The 15,790-nt window shown below is 39.0% G+C and overlaps 1 protein-coding gene across 26 annotated transcripts in view; it reads left to right on the forward strand.

Moving 5' to 3' along the window:
* Positions 1-15,790, forward strand: part of mia3 (MIA SH3 domain ER export factor 3) — a 66,095-nt gene that overhangs the window by 35,690 nt on the left and 14,615 nt on the right. For all 26 annotated transcript variants that reach the window (XM_051919423.1, XM_051919425.1, XM_051919424.1 and 23 more), the window contains 9 exons: positions 2,147-2,278; positions 2,531-2,552; positions 2,676-2,764; positions 5,585-5,662; positions 5,744-5,854; positions 8,567-8,638; positions 12,989-13,093; positions 13,316-13,438; positions 13,563-13,662. In XM_051919423.1, coding sequence (XP_051775383.1) covers positions 2,147-2,278; positions 2,531-2,552; positions 2,676-2,764; positions 5,585-5,662; positions 5,744-5,854; positions 8,567-8,638; positions 12,989-13,093; positions 13,316-13,438; positions 13,563-13,662 — 832 coding nt within the window. The remainder of the gene's footprint in view (positions 1-2,146; positions 2,279-2,530; positions 2,553-2,675; positions 2,765-5,584; positions 5,663-5,743; positions 5,855-8,566; positions 8,639-12,988; positions 13,094-13,315; positions 13,439-13,562; positions 13,663-15,790) is intronic.

A 15,790-nucleotide genomic window follows, 5' to 3' on the forward strand; every position in this document is an offset into this window, starting at 1 on the left:
ATTCTGTAAACATTTGTGCGATAGCAGAGGTATGCCCAGCTGTACTTAACGGAAGGTCACTCACTTGGTGTAAATCCACTCGCAGCTTTCGCTTACGCCTTAGGTTCACATGCAGTGTCGCTTGTGCCCATATTTGTGTGCTGCATTTATGTCAGTTTGTGTACGTGAGGGGGAGAAGGTCGATGTTTGGCACCCACCTCTTGTTCAATCGGCCTTTTATTTAAACAGCGCCCTGGCGAAAGGTAATTTTATAGACTGAAACGCATGAACGCAATCGAAATAAAACTAGCAGAGTAGAAACAAAGGGTTAACACTGACGGTAACAGTAGGAGAGATTCCTTCATCGAAAACGGAGAAGGATGGAGTAGAAGCATAGAAGTGGGTTCAGATTAAAATCTTTAAGCATAGCAGCAATCTTAGAGGCTCGATTCCGGAAGAAGAGTTTGTTGTAGAAAACAAAAAAAATACGTAAAATGAGAGTCTTCATTTGTGTTTAAACTGGAGAGTTGAAGAGTCAAAAGGAATGTTTCCCTAATAGTTTTGTTGCTGAAGCTAACGTTACAAAGATCTTTTAAGGTTCATGTGCTTTAATACGGACTGAGAACTGCGTAGAGATTAATTTTAGTATTCTGATTCCTTTATCCAAAGCGACTTACTACATTTGAGTTTTTTTTTTTGGTTTGTATTTTCTAGTTGGAGCACAGGCAGGTGAAGTGAGGAGAAGTCGGGGTCACACCATGTATGGAGGGGATTTGAACCCACAACCTTAGGTTTTGAAGTCCAAATCCTTAACCACTAAGCCACAATGCCTGATGACACACTTTGAAGTTTGTTTTTTGTCATAGTAAAATAAATGGAGGGATGTATGTTCTCATTAGTTTAAGCATTTGTATCGGCATTCAGATTTTGGCATTTTTCTAATTCACTGCTACAGAGTTGATAGATAGTGGAATACATTTACTGTATTTCTAATGTTAGAGAGATTTAGTTTGAAGAGCAACATCAGTTACACCAGTGAATTTAACCCTTTCACATTCTACATACATTATTGTGCTGCAGATTCAATTCTTCTGTATATGCTTGCCCGTCAATTTACCCCCACTAGCCCCTAATAACAAAGTGAAAATGTTCAGAAAGGACTGTCCCAGACAACCTGACTACAGATCCACATTGTTTTGAAGAACACATCAGAAACCTCAAAAGACTTTGTTGGACAGTTATCATCCAAAGATCTTGACTGGACATTGTTCTCCTCTCTTGCTAAATGATATATATATATATATATATATATAATAATCAAATATATAATATGAATGTTGTGTATGTATTAGATATGATGGTTTTTTGTGTTTGTTGATAAAGTATTTGTGGTCTTTTGTTGGTGAAGCTTGCAAAGTTTCACAGTTTTGGCTACTGCTGTTAATGCATCTGTTTGGAGCTCTGGAAATACTAGGTAATCTTAAGAGGTGATATCTTAGTTTATATTGCTGCTGAATCTTTATTTACCTACATATCACAAAGCACATTGAAATGTATTTGAAAATGTTTTAAATGTGTGTGTATATAGGTGTATATGCACACATTTTTTTTTTTCTTTTCCTAGCCCACTTTTTCAATTCAGGTTTGTGCTGAACTTGCCCCTGTCCTTTGCAGCATGGGGCAGCAGTTCATATCAAATTATTTTTAAATTTTGTATAAGAAAATAAGCAATTATAATATGGTTAAGCTTCTTTAAAAAAGAAAGAAAACCAGATATATATATATATATATATATATATAATTTTTTTTTTTTTTTTTTGCTGCACCGGTGATTACAACTTAGTTTTGTTAACATCTGTTAGTATAGCCTTTAAGGAGTGGGAGGAGAAGGGGGGCACCGTTCTATTTATATTTGTTTCCGTAATCAGAAGTGAGATGCTCTCAGTTTCATTGACATGACTTAAGTATGCAGTGTTTTTGGACTCCTCATATTTACACCTTGAGTTTATCCTCTCTTAAATTGTAAATCTCAGTGAACAGTTTCTATATACTTTAAATCTTTTTATCAAATGAAGTTTTATGAGACTTTACACATTAATAAGCATTATAATAGTATACTTATTATGATAATAAGTTATTAACGTTTCTTTTGTCCCTTAAATATTAGTTGGTTAATGCACTTCCTGAAGACTGGCAGCCTGGACCAACTTGCTATGGTCTTCCATGGGAGCCAGTGTTGACGACTGTCCTGGTTGGATTCATTTCATTTATGATTTTCTTTTGGAGGACAGTCCTTGCTGTAAGTTTGAAAAGACCTTTCCTGATTTGTCATCTTTTCTTGATTTATGTTGACTTTTTTAGCCATAAAATATGTCACATTTGCAGCACTGAGCTGTATGTATCTTGTCTTTTGTCCAAGGTCACCATGTTCCTAACTACTAGCCGTGACCTTTACCATTAAATTGTCACAGTGACTGTGTGCTTTAACATTTGTAAGACATCTCTTGTGTAACTTCTGTTTAATACCCATAATGTTTCTCGTCTGTTTCAGGTGAAAAGTAGGCTATACCAGGGTAAGTTTCAGGATGATTTCATTGTTTATCCACCCTTAACCTATATAAATATCAATTATAAAATATTTTTGCAAGCTTCTTTCATATTAAACATTTTGTTAATATATTTAACTTTTGCTACAGTGACCGAAAAGCAGCTGGGGGAAAAAATAAAGCAATTGATTGATGAAAAACAGGAGGTTCTTAGTAAAATTTCAGAATTAAAAGAGAAAGTAAGTGGTCTTTTTCATGATATTTTTTTTATGTTGAATTGGCAAGTGTGGAAACGTGTTATGCCAAATTTATTTGAGGCTAAAGAACAGTGGAAATCTTTGAAGTTTTGAACTGTCATTCACATATTGCGTCAGTTTCCACTTTTTACAAAACTCTTGTGTTGCATGATTTCAGCTGGCTGTGATGAAAGTAGTGTAATACAGTAGTGGCTCACTGTAACACGCGTAAGGAAACACTGCAGTCTCTCAGGCTGTTTTGTTTAGATCAGTGGCTATCAACCTGCAGCCTCAGGGGACCATGAGGACCTAATGTTTTATCAACATATTTTGTCTCTTAACTGGACTACCACCTTAATTAAGCAAGCCATTATTTCCCAGTTTCTATGTTTTTTACAACCATCGGGACAAACTGGTTATGCTATGTTTTTACTGAATGAAGCAGGAGTTTATTCATGTTAGATGGGGTAACAGTTCATTTTTTTGTACAGTAATCCCTCCTCCATCGCGGGGGTTGCGTTCCAGAGCCACCCACGAAATAAGAAAATCCGCGAAGTAGAAACCATATGTTTATATGGTTATTTTTATATTGTCATGCTTGGGTCACAGATTTGCGCAGAAACACAGGAGGTTGTAGAGAGACAGGAACGTTATTCAAACACTGCAAACAAACATTTGTCTCTTTTTCAAAAGTTTAAACTGTTCTCCATGACAAGACAGAGATGACAGTTCTGTCTCACAATTAAAAGAATGCAAACATATCTTCCTCTTCAAAGGAGCAAACAAATCAATAGGGCTGTTTGGCTTTTTAAGTATGCGAAGCACTGCGGCACAAAGCTGTTGAAGGTGGCAGCTCACACCCCCTCCGTCAGGAGCAGACAGAGAGAGAGACAGATAAAAAAATCAATACGTGCCCTTCGTGCTTTTAAGTATGCGAGGCACCGGGCAGCATGTCGCTTCACGAAGCAGCTGCACAGAAGGTAGCCAACGTGAAGATAATCTTTCAGCATTTTTAGACGAGTGTCCGTATCGTCTAGGTGTACAAACAGCCCCCCTGCTCAATCCCCCTACGTCAGGATCAGAAAAAGTCAGCGCAAGAGACAGAGAGAGAGAAAGTAAATTGGGTAGCTTCTCAGCCATCTGCCAATAGCGTCCCTTGTATGAAATCAACTGGGCAAACCAACTGAGGAAGCATGTACCAGAAATTAAAAGACCCATTGTCCGCAGAAACCCGCGAAGCAGCGAAAAATCCGTGATATATATTTAAATATGCTTACATATAAAATCCGCGATGGAGTGAAGCCGCGAAAGGCGAAGCGCGATATAGCGAGGGATCACTGTATAACGTTTAGGTTATTTAGACATTATTTACTAATAAGAACACATGTGGACGCTCCTTTCAGAGTCATTTGTTCTGGTGTCACCTCTGCTCAGCATTAATTGTCAGTATTCAGATGCAATTAAGAAAGCAAACTTAATAGAAAAAAAAACACAAACCAAAGTAAGCATTTAAAGATGAAGAGATATTTGTAATTTTCTTTATTTCCTACAAGTATAAATCTGACACTACTGACACATTCTAAATGCAAAATCAAAGGGGTTATCTAATTAAACCATGTGATCATTTAAAGGTCAAGATGACTGATTGATTGGGAAATTGGTGGGAACAAAAACCTGCAGCTGCAGGGGGCCCTGAGATCTGAAGGTTAATAACCACTGGATTAGATAATAGCTTAATTTCCATTAATATAGATACTTAATGTTAATTACATTTATTTGTAATTAGTAAAGTCTTAGAAACTGACTTGTGAATTAGAAGGCATACTATTACAATTTTGGCCAAGCATTGAAATCTGACCCTCCATCCACTCATTGCTCCAACATATGCAAATGGTATCTGTTTACATTCATGGTCAATTGTAAGACACAGCCAGTATAACCCCCAGTAATAGATATAACAGAGAAGATTTTGTTATTGCCAATAAATTGTTTAGACACATTAATAGCCCTCAGTCCGAAAAGGAGCACAAAGCTATCTCAATATATATATATTTTTATATATTTATATATTATAAAGTCTATGTATGTATGTATGTATGTATGTATGTATGTGCGTGCGTGCGTGCGTGCGTGCGTGCATCACTTCCGAACGACGGGAGTGATTTTCATGAAACTTGGTACACATGTTTCTTATTGGTCTACTAAAATTACTGTAGGGTGAAATCAACCCTAACACACCCCCTTCTGGGTAGGGTGGGGGGTGATTTTGCGTTCTTGTATGCATGTTATCATGTAGTTGACACTTGGAATGACCACCACGGCGAACTGAAGGTGACTGCCAGCATTCTTTGTTTGAGCACCACTGCCTGCCCCTGTCTGTTTTGAAATTAAATAGAGTTGGCCGGTTCCGAGTGTCAGCTGGATGATAACATATATAAAAGGCCACAAGACAAGCACATTTGTGAGTCTTCATTGTTTGTTAGTTTATTTTATTTTTAAAGTTGTGTTTTTTTAATTATATTTTTCTCAAACAATTTCTATAAAAAAAAAAACACACTTAATTTTCCTCCCAGGCAATGCCGGGTATTTTCAGCTATGTTAGCTAGTGAGGACTAAAAAAATCCAGTCTGTATCTATTTTGTCTTTCTATAACTGGTAAAACACAGCCTTTAGTCTGTTATCTTAATTTACTTTCCGTATAGTTCTAACACACCCTATATTTTTAATGCATATCCATTTTTCTTTATTCAGTTTTCAGCAAAATGCCTCTTAGGATGCTTTTTTGAATGTTTTTTTTTATTTGTTCTTTTGATATATCTCTAGATCAAAAATTGTGAACAGCAGATTGCAGACTCTGAGAAAACCAAATCCTCTGCTTCTGTTGAAAATGAAGAACTTAAGGTGAGCAAAAAGTAATTTCTCATTTTTATAAAACGTTTTTTGATAGTCTGTGTAAAAATAAGTTTTTGCACTTTTCAAAAGGAAACATTTAAGGAGCTTCAAAAAATAAATAACCAAATGAAAGAAAAGATTAAAACACTTCAGATTTCCTTAGAAGAAGAAAAGAACAACAATTTGTTTCAAGAAGAGAAGGTAAGGTTTTTTTTTTCCTTTTAATAATGTTTTATCTTTTCAATAATGCGTTTTAGCTCACTTTCTGTTATGAAAGGAATCGCATTGACTTACTTTAGCTTAACAGACTTAGCAAAATTCCTGCGTGATATGAGTGAGAAAAACCCTCACATTAACAGTCTTAAGTTATTCTTGCAGAAGACATAGTGTTTCAATCAGCTTGACATTTGACTGTGTTGTATGAATGACCGAGACAATGATTGTGAGTCTTGAAACACCCAGCTCCACTCTGGGGTGCTGGAAGGTATACCGTATTTGGAACGACCAATAGTGTCCAGGTGTTATCGTTCGGGGCACAGTCATTCTCACAGCAAATGCAGGGAGTGTGTTAATGCACCCTGTTTTGTTCTGCTTGTCATGTGGGTTGCTCGCGTATTTTCTTCTATCTCTTCAGACTGCATGTTCCACATATTAGACAAGAACTACTTTTTTGGGAGAATGCAGATGTCATATTGATCCCTCCCAATCTATTTTTTTTCCACCCATGTCACTTAAGGGGCTGTATACAAAATCAAAAGGGTTTTTTAAAAAGTAATTTTTTGGATCAGAATTTTGTGTCATTTTCTTCTTTCACCATTCTGTCAACAGAATAGTTTGTTGTAGCATTATTAATCAGGATCACAATTTTAGAGACCCCTTTAAAATATGTATTTTGTCATTTTCTGGTTTAGTTAGTTTTCTTCTCTAAGTTTTTTTTCTCTGTAAACATATTCATTAATTCTTCAATGAAGCCTTTTTTAACTCTTTTAGGGCTAATTTTTTTTTTGTTTCTTTTCTCCCAGGGCTGAATATTTTTCCAAAAACTAACATTTTTTAAAAAAGAACACAAAGCAATTGTTTAACATATCAAATCAACAAAAAATATTTACTTTTGACAAATGTTACTGTCTTGCATGTTGTATGAGCCTGCATACTCTATGATTTCACATACATATCACATACATTTTACACAGCAAAGTCTGATCTCGCTCAAAGCAGCCAATTTCAGTCATTGCCACATTGCACTCCTTACAATACGTGTTGCTTTGGTGCCTATTTTTCAATTGTCTGTTGCTGCACTTTCTAACATATATTGTTAGTGTGTACTGTAGAGAGACAAGTCACCCATTTGCCATCATGCCATGCCACTGCCACCAAGTTTTCTGCCAGCATGAAAACCGTATTGTCACCTCTTTATCTTCTGAAACTTTATGAACTTTATGTATGGCATTATAGCCTGGCTCACCCCATGGGATTTGCTTCTGTTTATTACAGAAGTGAATAAAACTTTGCAGCAGCACGTACCTAAGCCACCAGGGGACAAAACACGTTTGGACCAATGCTCCCTGAAGTTATATCACCAGTTCTGTCTCATCTCTATTTGTAATGCCACAGCGGGCTTCATCTCGTCTTTCGTTGTGGGTTTCCACTTTGAAAAATGAGAATGCGATGCAAACGCAGCCCGCGATTCAAAAAAAATCTCTGCCTACCTGTTTGTCTCGTCTGACAGTAGCTGAAAAGCAGCATCAGGAGAGAGCAGCCTGAAGTACAGCAGCTGGTGATCTGCCGTGTCCAACAGCAAGCCATGCCGTCTTGTAAACTCCGGTAGCCAGATCAGCTCTCAACGGATCAATGTCTGTGTATTTATCCCATGCGAACCTTGCCGTAGATGCATCGGCTGCGCGAAGGCACGCAACTGGCAGCAGATCCGCTGGCGCGGCATCGGCTGGTGTCTGATCAGCTGATGCCTGCTTCTAACTCTCTTGCTCGATCTCCTGATCACTGCCAATAAAGTCCGATTCTGAAAAATCAAGAGTCCGACTCCGCGATAATGCGCAAATGCGCATAATGCGAGTGTTTTCTTTTCTGCACTTGCTTCGCTGCCTTTTCACATGTCGGTGCCATCTTGCCTGTTTACATTTCGCAACTCACGCACACGCAATGTTTATTTGCCGAGTCAACGAGTCTAGCATTCCTCCAAGCACAGAGGGAATGCCTGTGACGTGACAGTGAGATTTGTCGCCATTAATAGCTGATTGTCGCCCTCTATCCCTGGATGTCGACTTTTGTCGACATCCGCCTTCAACCCCTCCTGTCGACAAAAGTCGACATCCGCCCTAAAAGAGTTAAATATTATTTCTGGGGTGTCTTTATCGAATAAGCAAGTCTTTCACTGCTCTACATTTTTCAGTATATGTGTGCTTTGATCGCATGCATCAGTTCTCTTCAGTTACTCTACACTTGCTTTCCTCCTTTCAGCTTCTCTCTGAAGGCTGTGTGTGTGTTAACTTTGTTTGAACCTTCTGTGAATTAATGGAAGTTTAGTATTTCTTTTAAATTTAGGAGGAGAAACTTCTAAAATGCATTGTTGAACTCACCAACAAAACTGTTTTTCAGCTGTGATTTGCAGTGCCTTATGCCGTATACATTTAAAGGTCACATACCACAGAGAAACTTTGCCTCAAGAGTATTCTTAGTTTATGGGGGTGTGATGTTAAGTCTCAGTTGAAAGAGATACAGTCCTTTTGAATTATCAATGTGAGATACCAGTGATAAAGGGGGCAGTGTCACTTTGTTCCACATAGGCTTTTTTGAGAATATGAATTTCCTTAGAGGTAATAGTCTGGATATAATGACCAGAATAAGCTTTGTCTTGTTCAGTGCCGAGAACCTTTGTGTTTTTGTATTTAACAGATTTCTGAAACAAAGGCACATATTGATAAATTACAGAAAACGATTCACTCTACTACTGCTGAGCTTTCAAAGGTAAGATTTTTTTTCTTTTAAATATGCCAGGTCTCTGTTACATTATAAAGTACTAATACCATCTCTAATCTGAATTATTTGTCTTCTATAAAATATTTTCCCAATTCAATCATTTGCCCATTTACTTTTTTTTTCTTGCCTTCCTGTTGATTTACTGACTTCTGCAATGAGATCTACTTGTCTTTATATTAACCTCCAATTTTAAATGAAATTAGAGATTTGTGTTTTTTTTTCTTTTTGTCTTGGTAGTTTTGAGTCTAAAGTAGTAACCAGCTCTGGATAGGGTGTCCGAATTGAGCAGTGAACATCACATTTTTTTCATACATGTCTGTTTAGAAATTATAAGTCAACCTGGTTTCTTTCATGCATTATTTTAATCATACATTTAGAGAAAAGCCAAGCAAAATGACACCTTTTATTGGCTAACTAAAAAGATTACAATATGCAAGCTTTCGAGGCAACTCAGGCCTCTTCTTCAGGCAAGATGAGTTGCCTTGAAAGCTTGCATATTGTAATCTTTTTAGTTAGCCAATAAAAGGTGTCATTTTGCTTGGCTTTTCTCTACATTCATAATGGCTAACACGGTACAACACCCTAGTACTACAATCATACATTTTAGATAGGCAAAAACAACATCGCGCATAATAATTCAATTAGAATGTGATAGGAGTAGAATCACTACTATTTTTTTTTTTACTAATTTTGTAAAACACAGGTTTAAGCATTCAGTTTCATTTTGAAAAATGCTTAAAAAGAGATCTCTATCCTGAACTCAACTTGATATCATTTGTACTTTTCAGGTACAAATCCAGTTGTCAGGAAATTTGGAAAATGACCATGTATCTTTTGTACATGAAGCTGATGGCTTTATCCATAGCAGCTCACAAAATGAGCATACAGTACGACTGTTTACCTTTTTTGGTAATTGGAGTACAGTCAGGTTAATTGACTTGTTTACAGTGATTCAGAGGTGGAGTTAGAACCAGCAGTCTTCTCATTTAAAGTTCAGCGCATTAGCTGATAAACTATACTGCCTACTTGTAGACTTACCTCATGTATCCACTCATCAGAGTGTAGTCCCCCCTGCCTTAATAAACATGCATTGTTCATCATTCTGATTCCCTACAGACTTACAATTCAGGTGAATCTGCTCCAATTTGGCTTAATTACCCCCCAGCAAAGAGTGGGAAGCAAATTTAATTGAAATGGGCCAGATGAAGCTTTGTTTTGGATAAAATGGGTAAACACTTTATTACCTTTCAAGAAAAGAACTGAAAGGAGGATCTACAGGCCTTTCACTTTCTAAGGGAAAAATTCAGCTCCACTGTGCCCTGAATGTTTTCTGGATATAAACAACAAAGATAATGGCCAGAACAGTCGAAGTGTACATTGCAAAACCCTGTAGATAAGCAGTCATATGTTTGGAGGTAGTTGTTAACTGATACATATTTCTCATCTCTGTAGCATAATTATTAGCTAATATAGAAGTGCACCTTTGGAACAGGAAGACTTAGTGTTGCTCCTTTGCTTCACCTGCTAAATACTACAATGACATGGGCAGAAACTGCTGAAAAACCTTGATATGGGCAGATAATAGAGGGTTACATGTAGGGGAAACTCAGGTATAAGGACTTCTGTCTGAATGGGTACACTGCTGTTTAAGAGCTGATTTTCTATCTGTATTTGGCAATGAATATCATATATATATATATATAATTCACTAAGTAGCCATCCATGGAAAGCACGCCGGAAGGGGCGTGGATTGACTAAGCCGCTGACAAGTAAGACGCCCATGGCACATGCAGGAAGGAGCCACGCCCACCAACTCTAAGACCATTGGATACGACGACAACTCGCAGAGCCACGCCCACCAACTCGGACGCGACGACTCGGAAAAAACGCCATCATGTATGTTCATCTGTCCTACAGTACACATGCACCTCTGAGCCACGTTGACGTTTCGGTTACGACGCACGACCGCGTGCACCATAGGAAACTGTTTACACGCTACATACAGCAATTCGCATCCACGGCAAACATGCGTCGTCTTAGATGGTCCTGCAGGAACACGGAAGACGTTTCCCTGCCCACCAACACTCCGTTTTCCCCAGCCCGCGTCTACCCTCACTCTCTAGGCATTCACACTGCCTGCTCATGTGCCCGGACACAAAAACTCACCGACCACCCAGTTAGTCCCTTTCGTCTGTGCTAGGAGTCCACATGCGAACGACGAAGCCCCACCCAGAAACTCTACCCCTCCGCCAACTCGAACAGCTCATCAAACACATACTCACTTTGGTCTGTGCTGCTGTCCAAATCCAGCTGTGAGCCACGTTGACTGTTCTTTTGCCCTCCATGGCTACGGCTTCAAATGTATTTCATGGAAACAACACTTCTTTCAATGTTATAGAAATTCCTGCATCAGGTAACTGTTTATGTCAGTCTGGTTTTTTTGGAAAAATGTCATTGATGAAACTGTTGCTCTCAAACTTCGCAACATGGCTGTTGGCTTTGTTTGCCAACATTGGGATAACGTTGGCGAGGTGGTCACAAACTGCAACAACTCACCACACAAGGACGCCCTGTCTCTCGAGGCATTCACACTGCCGGAAGACAACCATGGGATACGCAGAAAAAAGCCATGTCAGTCAACGCAGATCAGACACCCAGGCAAACAACACTGAATAATCAATAGCTGCAACTACTTTGCCCGCCCCCACTCCTCACCTGAGTCGGTTTCGTCTGTGTTCAGCAGTGTTTCCCAAACTCGGTCCTGGTGAACCCCTGTGGATGCAGGGTTTTGTTCCAACCAGATTCCTAATCATTAATGCCGGTGAAACTCATCCGGGATAAGTCGGTTTTTCAAACGCAGCCGTGTTGCAGATTAGTCTAGTCTAGCAGACTAGCTGATGAATGCGCGCCCTCGCGCTGAGTGAAAAGCCAATGTATATTGAGTCTAGAAAACCTGATCAGCAAGTCTTTGATAGGCTGCAACAAAATGATGAAAGAACAGGCGCATTTTTTTTTCACACAAGCTGGGTGGGTGGGTGTTAGTTAGTTAGTTAGTTACTCGAAGGATTTCAAGATTTAATATGCACAAGCGGTAACACTGTAAAAGCAGCCCAAACCAGAAAAGACGGCTGGCAAAAAGTGGCCGACAAATTAAACACGTGTGCATTGTACTTACTGAAAGCAGCGTTACGGATTTTGCAAATGTTCATTTTTTCCCTCTGCTTAAAAAACATTAAAAAAGCGGTGTGATCATGCGGCGAGTTGGTGTGCAGCATGTAAAACAGTTTGTTTGTCGCGGATAATTTGCCTTTTACTTTAAGACGAAGACAATTTCCTGTTAGATTTGCCTTTGCGATGACAATTAATAAGGCACAGGGCCAAACTTTCAAAAACATGGCTAGCGGGTCATACGCTCGCCCTTTGTACACCCCTCTAACCCCCCCCCCCCCCCCCCCCTTCGGTACTACCATGGTCAGGTGACTTGGTGGATTATATATAGAAAAGCAGCCAAAACCGCAAACAACAATGAAAAGTCTACGTGACTCACAGGTGCATGTGGACTGTGCAAAGAGCAAAACAACTCAGGTGACGAGTTGGGGGTGGGCACATGAAATGTTACTTTTCTTGGCGATTTATTACATTACCGATTTTTCAAATGTTAATTTTCTCCCTGTGCTTAAAAATCATTAAAAAAGCGGCCTGATTATGCGGCGTATGGTACGCCGCGGGTTGGTTAGTATTCAAGATTTTCCTATACATATAGATTTCCAAACTGTGAATCCACTTTACTGAAGACGGCACATGTCGGGCTACTGACCTGACAAATGTAGACGCTCTCAAGTTGAAAAGTGAATCAAAATGTTATTTTTAATGCTGTGCAGGCAGATGTGAAGGCAGTGGTCTGCTTATAGTTCAACAGATGGACCAGAATTTTAGTAGGTTTTAACATTCCACCAAGCCTCAGAGTGGCACATGTACCCTGTTGAAAAGGTTTACTGCCAGCTTAATGAGGGCACCTATTTAACTACACTGACTTTGAATAGCTTTACAAGCCATCTGTCACCTGTGACATGCATACAAGGTAAGGAAGTGTTGCTAGTAGATATAAACTCCTCCAGCCCCACACTCCAGTGTCCCCTCACTTAAATTATCAAGTAGTCCTCTGCATAGTTGTGCAAAAAATGCTGCAGATTCCTACCCAAAATGCCAGTCAAGAAACATTCAGCATATGTCAGTACATTTATTCTTATAAGGATAAAAGAATAAATAATTCTTTTTAAAAATTTAGTGTCATTTGTTTGGGCATGTAATGAAATATTTGATAATTTTATGTTTTAGGCAAAAACTCGTGCCAAGGAAGCAAAACATAAAGAAGAAACTGTAATGGCTGAGTTAGATGTACTAGTCCAGGAAAATAATAAGCTAAAGCAAAAGAAAAACAAGGTAGGCATTAAAACAAGAAAATTAAAGGTACATGTTGAAGAGAATAAGTATTTTTTTTTTTTTTTTTTTACTATTTTTGACAGTTGCAATGCAACTCTTAATTTTTTTTAAAAAAATTTTGTATATTATGTAGATTCAGTAGAATACCGTAAACAAAGTTCAGATTTTTTTTTTTTTTTTCTCCTCTAAGCCTATGAGATGTATTTTTGGCTTCTTTTACAGCAATTAGAAAACATCAAGGGTTGGGAAGAGAGATATAAAGAACTTTCTGAGCAAATTAAAGGATTCCAGAAAACTCAAAAGGAGTTGGAAGAAAAGCTTGCCCATAAAAACAATGAAGTCGAGGTAGGATACAAGGATTACTATTAATCTGTTCAAAGCATTCTTTTTTATTTATCTAATTGTAAGGTCTTTCACATATAGAGCTATAAATAAAGGCACTTTAATTGTATTGATCTTATTTATTCAGGTATTGTCAGATTGCATAACTGAGCTGCGTCAGTTAGAGGCAGAAGCAACTTGCGAAACTGCTTCTTTGCAGAAAGTGAATTCTAATGGAGAAATAACAGGTACTAAATAGGGCATTTCTTGTTTAACCGGGCTAGTGTAAAATTTTTAAAGGAGTACTCCATCCAAAAATAAAATACAGTGGAACCCCAGGTTACGAGTTTAATCCGTTCCAGAACCGAGGTCGTAACCCGATCTGCTCGTAAACTGAACAAATTTTCCCCCATTTAAAATAATGGAAATGAGATTAATCCGTTCCAGCCCTCCCAAAAAGTCCCCAAAATATCATAAATAATGGAAAAAAAACATGTTTTTAAATAAGAAACAAACATCAAAATACTGTATTAGTAAATATAGTTAAATAAAAGATAAACCAACTTAAGAAAATGTAATCTTACCTTGGCGGCAGATAACGGAGAGTTGCTGAGGAAGGAGGGAGGGAGGAGGGAGGGAGGGAGGACTGGCTGCATTTTCGGCACCTTCACATCAAAAAAAACTAAAATTGAACTTTCTTAACTGTACGTACGTACATGAATTGTAAAAAAATAAACTTTCTTAACTTTAAACTTAGCCTAACACTTAACATTACGTACGTATGATTTTTTTTTTATGCTAATCATCTGTTTTTGCCTTTTTGGCTGCACTTTCGGCACCTTCACTTATAGCAGTTTCAGTTTTAGTACAAAGATACCTATGCAACGACGTTTGCTTTTGCCTGCTTTTTAAAAGCTTACATAAGTGAGCCAAGCAGGTGTCATCATAATTTGCTGCAGAACGACTAGTTGCAACTTTTTCTGGATGTTTCTTTTCAATGAAACTTGTAACCTTCTCCCACATTCCCAGCACTTCTTTAATTTCACTTGTCGAAATTTTCTCTGTCTCGACTTCCTCCTCACTACCGCTGATCTCTTGCAGAGCCTCTGTACGTTGCATGTCCTGCAGCTCAAGCAACTCCTGTGTTGAGAGTTCCTCCTCATGTTCCTCGACAAGCTCGTTGATATCACCCTCGTCAACCTGCAGACCCATCGACTTGCCGAGGGACACGATTTCATGCACTGGATCTACGTCGGGCACGTTGGTCTCGGTATCAAGACCAAATCCTTCAAAGTCCCTCGCTGCAACCGCATCAGGCCATAACTTCTTCCATGCAGAATTCAGTGTTCTTCTGGTCACTTCTTTCCACGCCAGGTCAATCATGCGTAGGCATTGCACGATGTTGAAATGTTCTTTCCAAAACTCTCGGAGTGTTTGCTCCGTATTTTCTGTCACATCGAAGCATCGTTTGAACAGATGCTTCGTGTAGAGCTTTTTGAAATTGGAAATGACCTGCTGATCCATCGGTTGCAGGATTGAAGTCGTGTTGGGTGGGAGGTAGAGGACTTTTATGAATTGATATTCTTCCCGGATGTTGTCTTGGAGACCGGGTGGGTGGGCTGGAGCATTGTCGAGGACGAGTAACGCTTGCAGAGGCAGTTTGTTTTCTTGAAGATACTTCTTCACCGCAGGTCCAAAGCAGAGATTTACCCAGTCGATGAAGAACTGCCGCGTAACCCATGCCTTTGGATTGGCGCGCCACATCACTTGCAGTTTTTCTTTAAGAATCCTGTGAGTCTTAAAGGCTCGAGGATTCTCTGAATGATAGACTAGCAGTGGCTTCACTTTAGTCACCGCTAGCATTTGCACACAATGCAAGGGTGAGGCGGTCCTTCATCGGCTTATGTCCTGGCATCTTCGTCTCCTCTGCTGTGATGTACGTCCTACGGGGCATTTTCTTCCAAAAAAGCCCCGTCTCGTCGCAATTAAAAACTTGCTGGGGGATGTAACATTCTGCCTCGATGAGCTGCGCGAAACGTGTGATGAACTCGCCAGCTGCCTTCTGGTCTGCACTTGCTGCCTCGCCATGTCTTACGACAGAGTGAATGCCTGATCGCTTCTTAAATCTGTCGAACCATCCATGACTAGCCTTGAATTCTGGTTCTACTACATCCGTAGATGTGGATGGTTCTTTCTGCTTCAGGTCATTGTAAATGATGCAAGCTTTCTCGCTTATGACTGTTTCAGTACGTATATCTCCTGCCAACTCTTTCTCTTTTATCCACAATAACAGCAGGTTTTCCATTTGTTCGTGGATAGCCGACCTTTGCTGTGTAATTACGGTCATGCCTTTTGCTACTTTTACACTCTTTATGG

This window comes from Erpetoichthys calabaricus, chromosome 15 (assembly GCF_900747795.2).
Source record: "Erpetoichthys calabaricus chromosome 15, fErpCal1.3, whole genome shotgun sequence".
NCBI classification, from domain to species: Eukaryota; Metazoa; Chordata; class Cladistia; order Polypteriformes; family Polypteridae; genus Erpetoichthys; species Erpetoichthys calabaricus.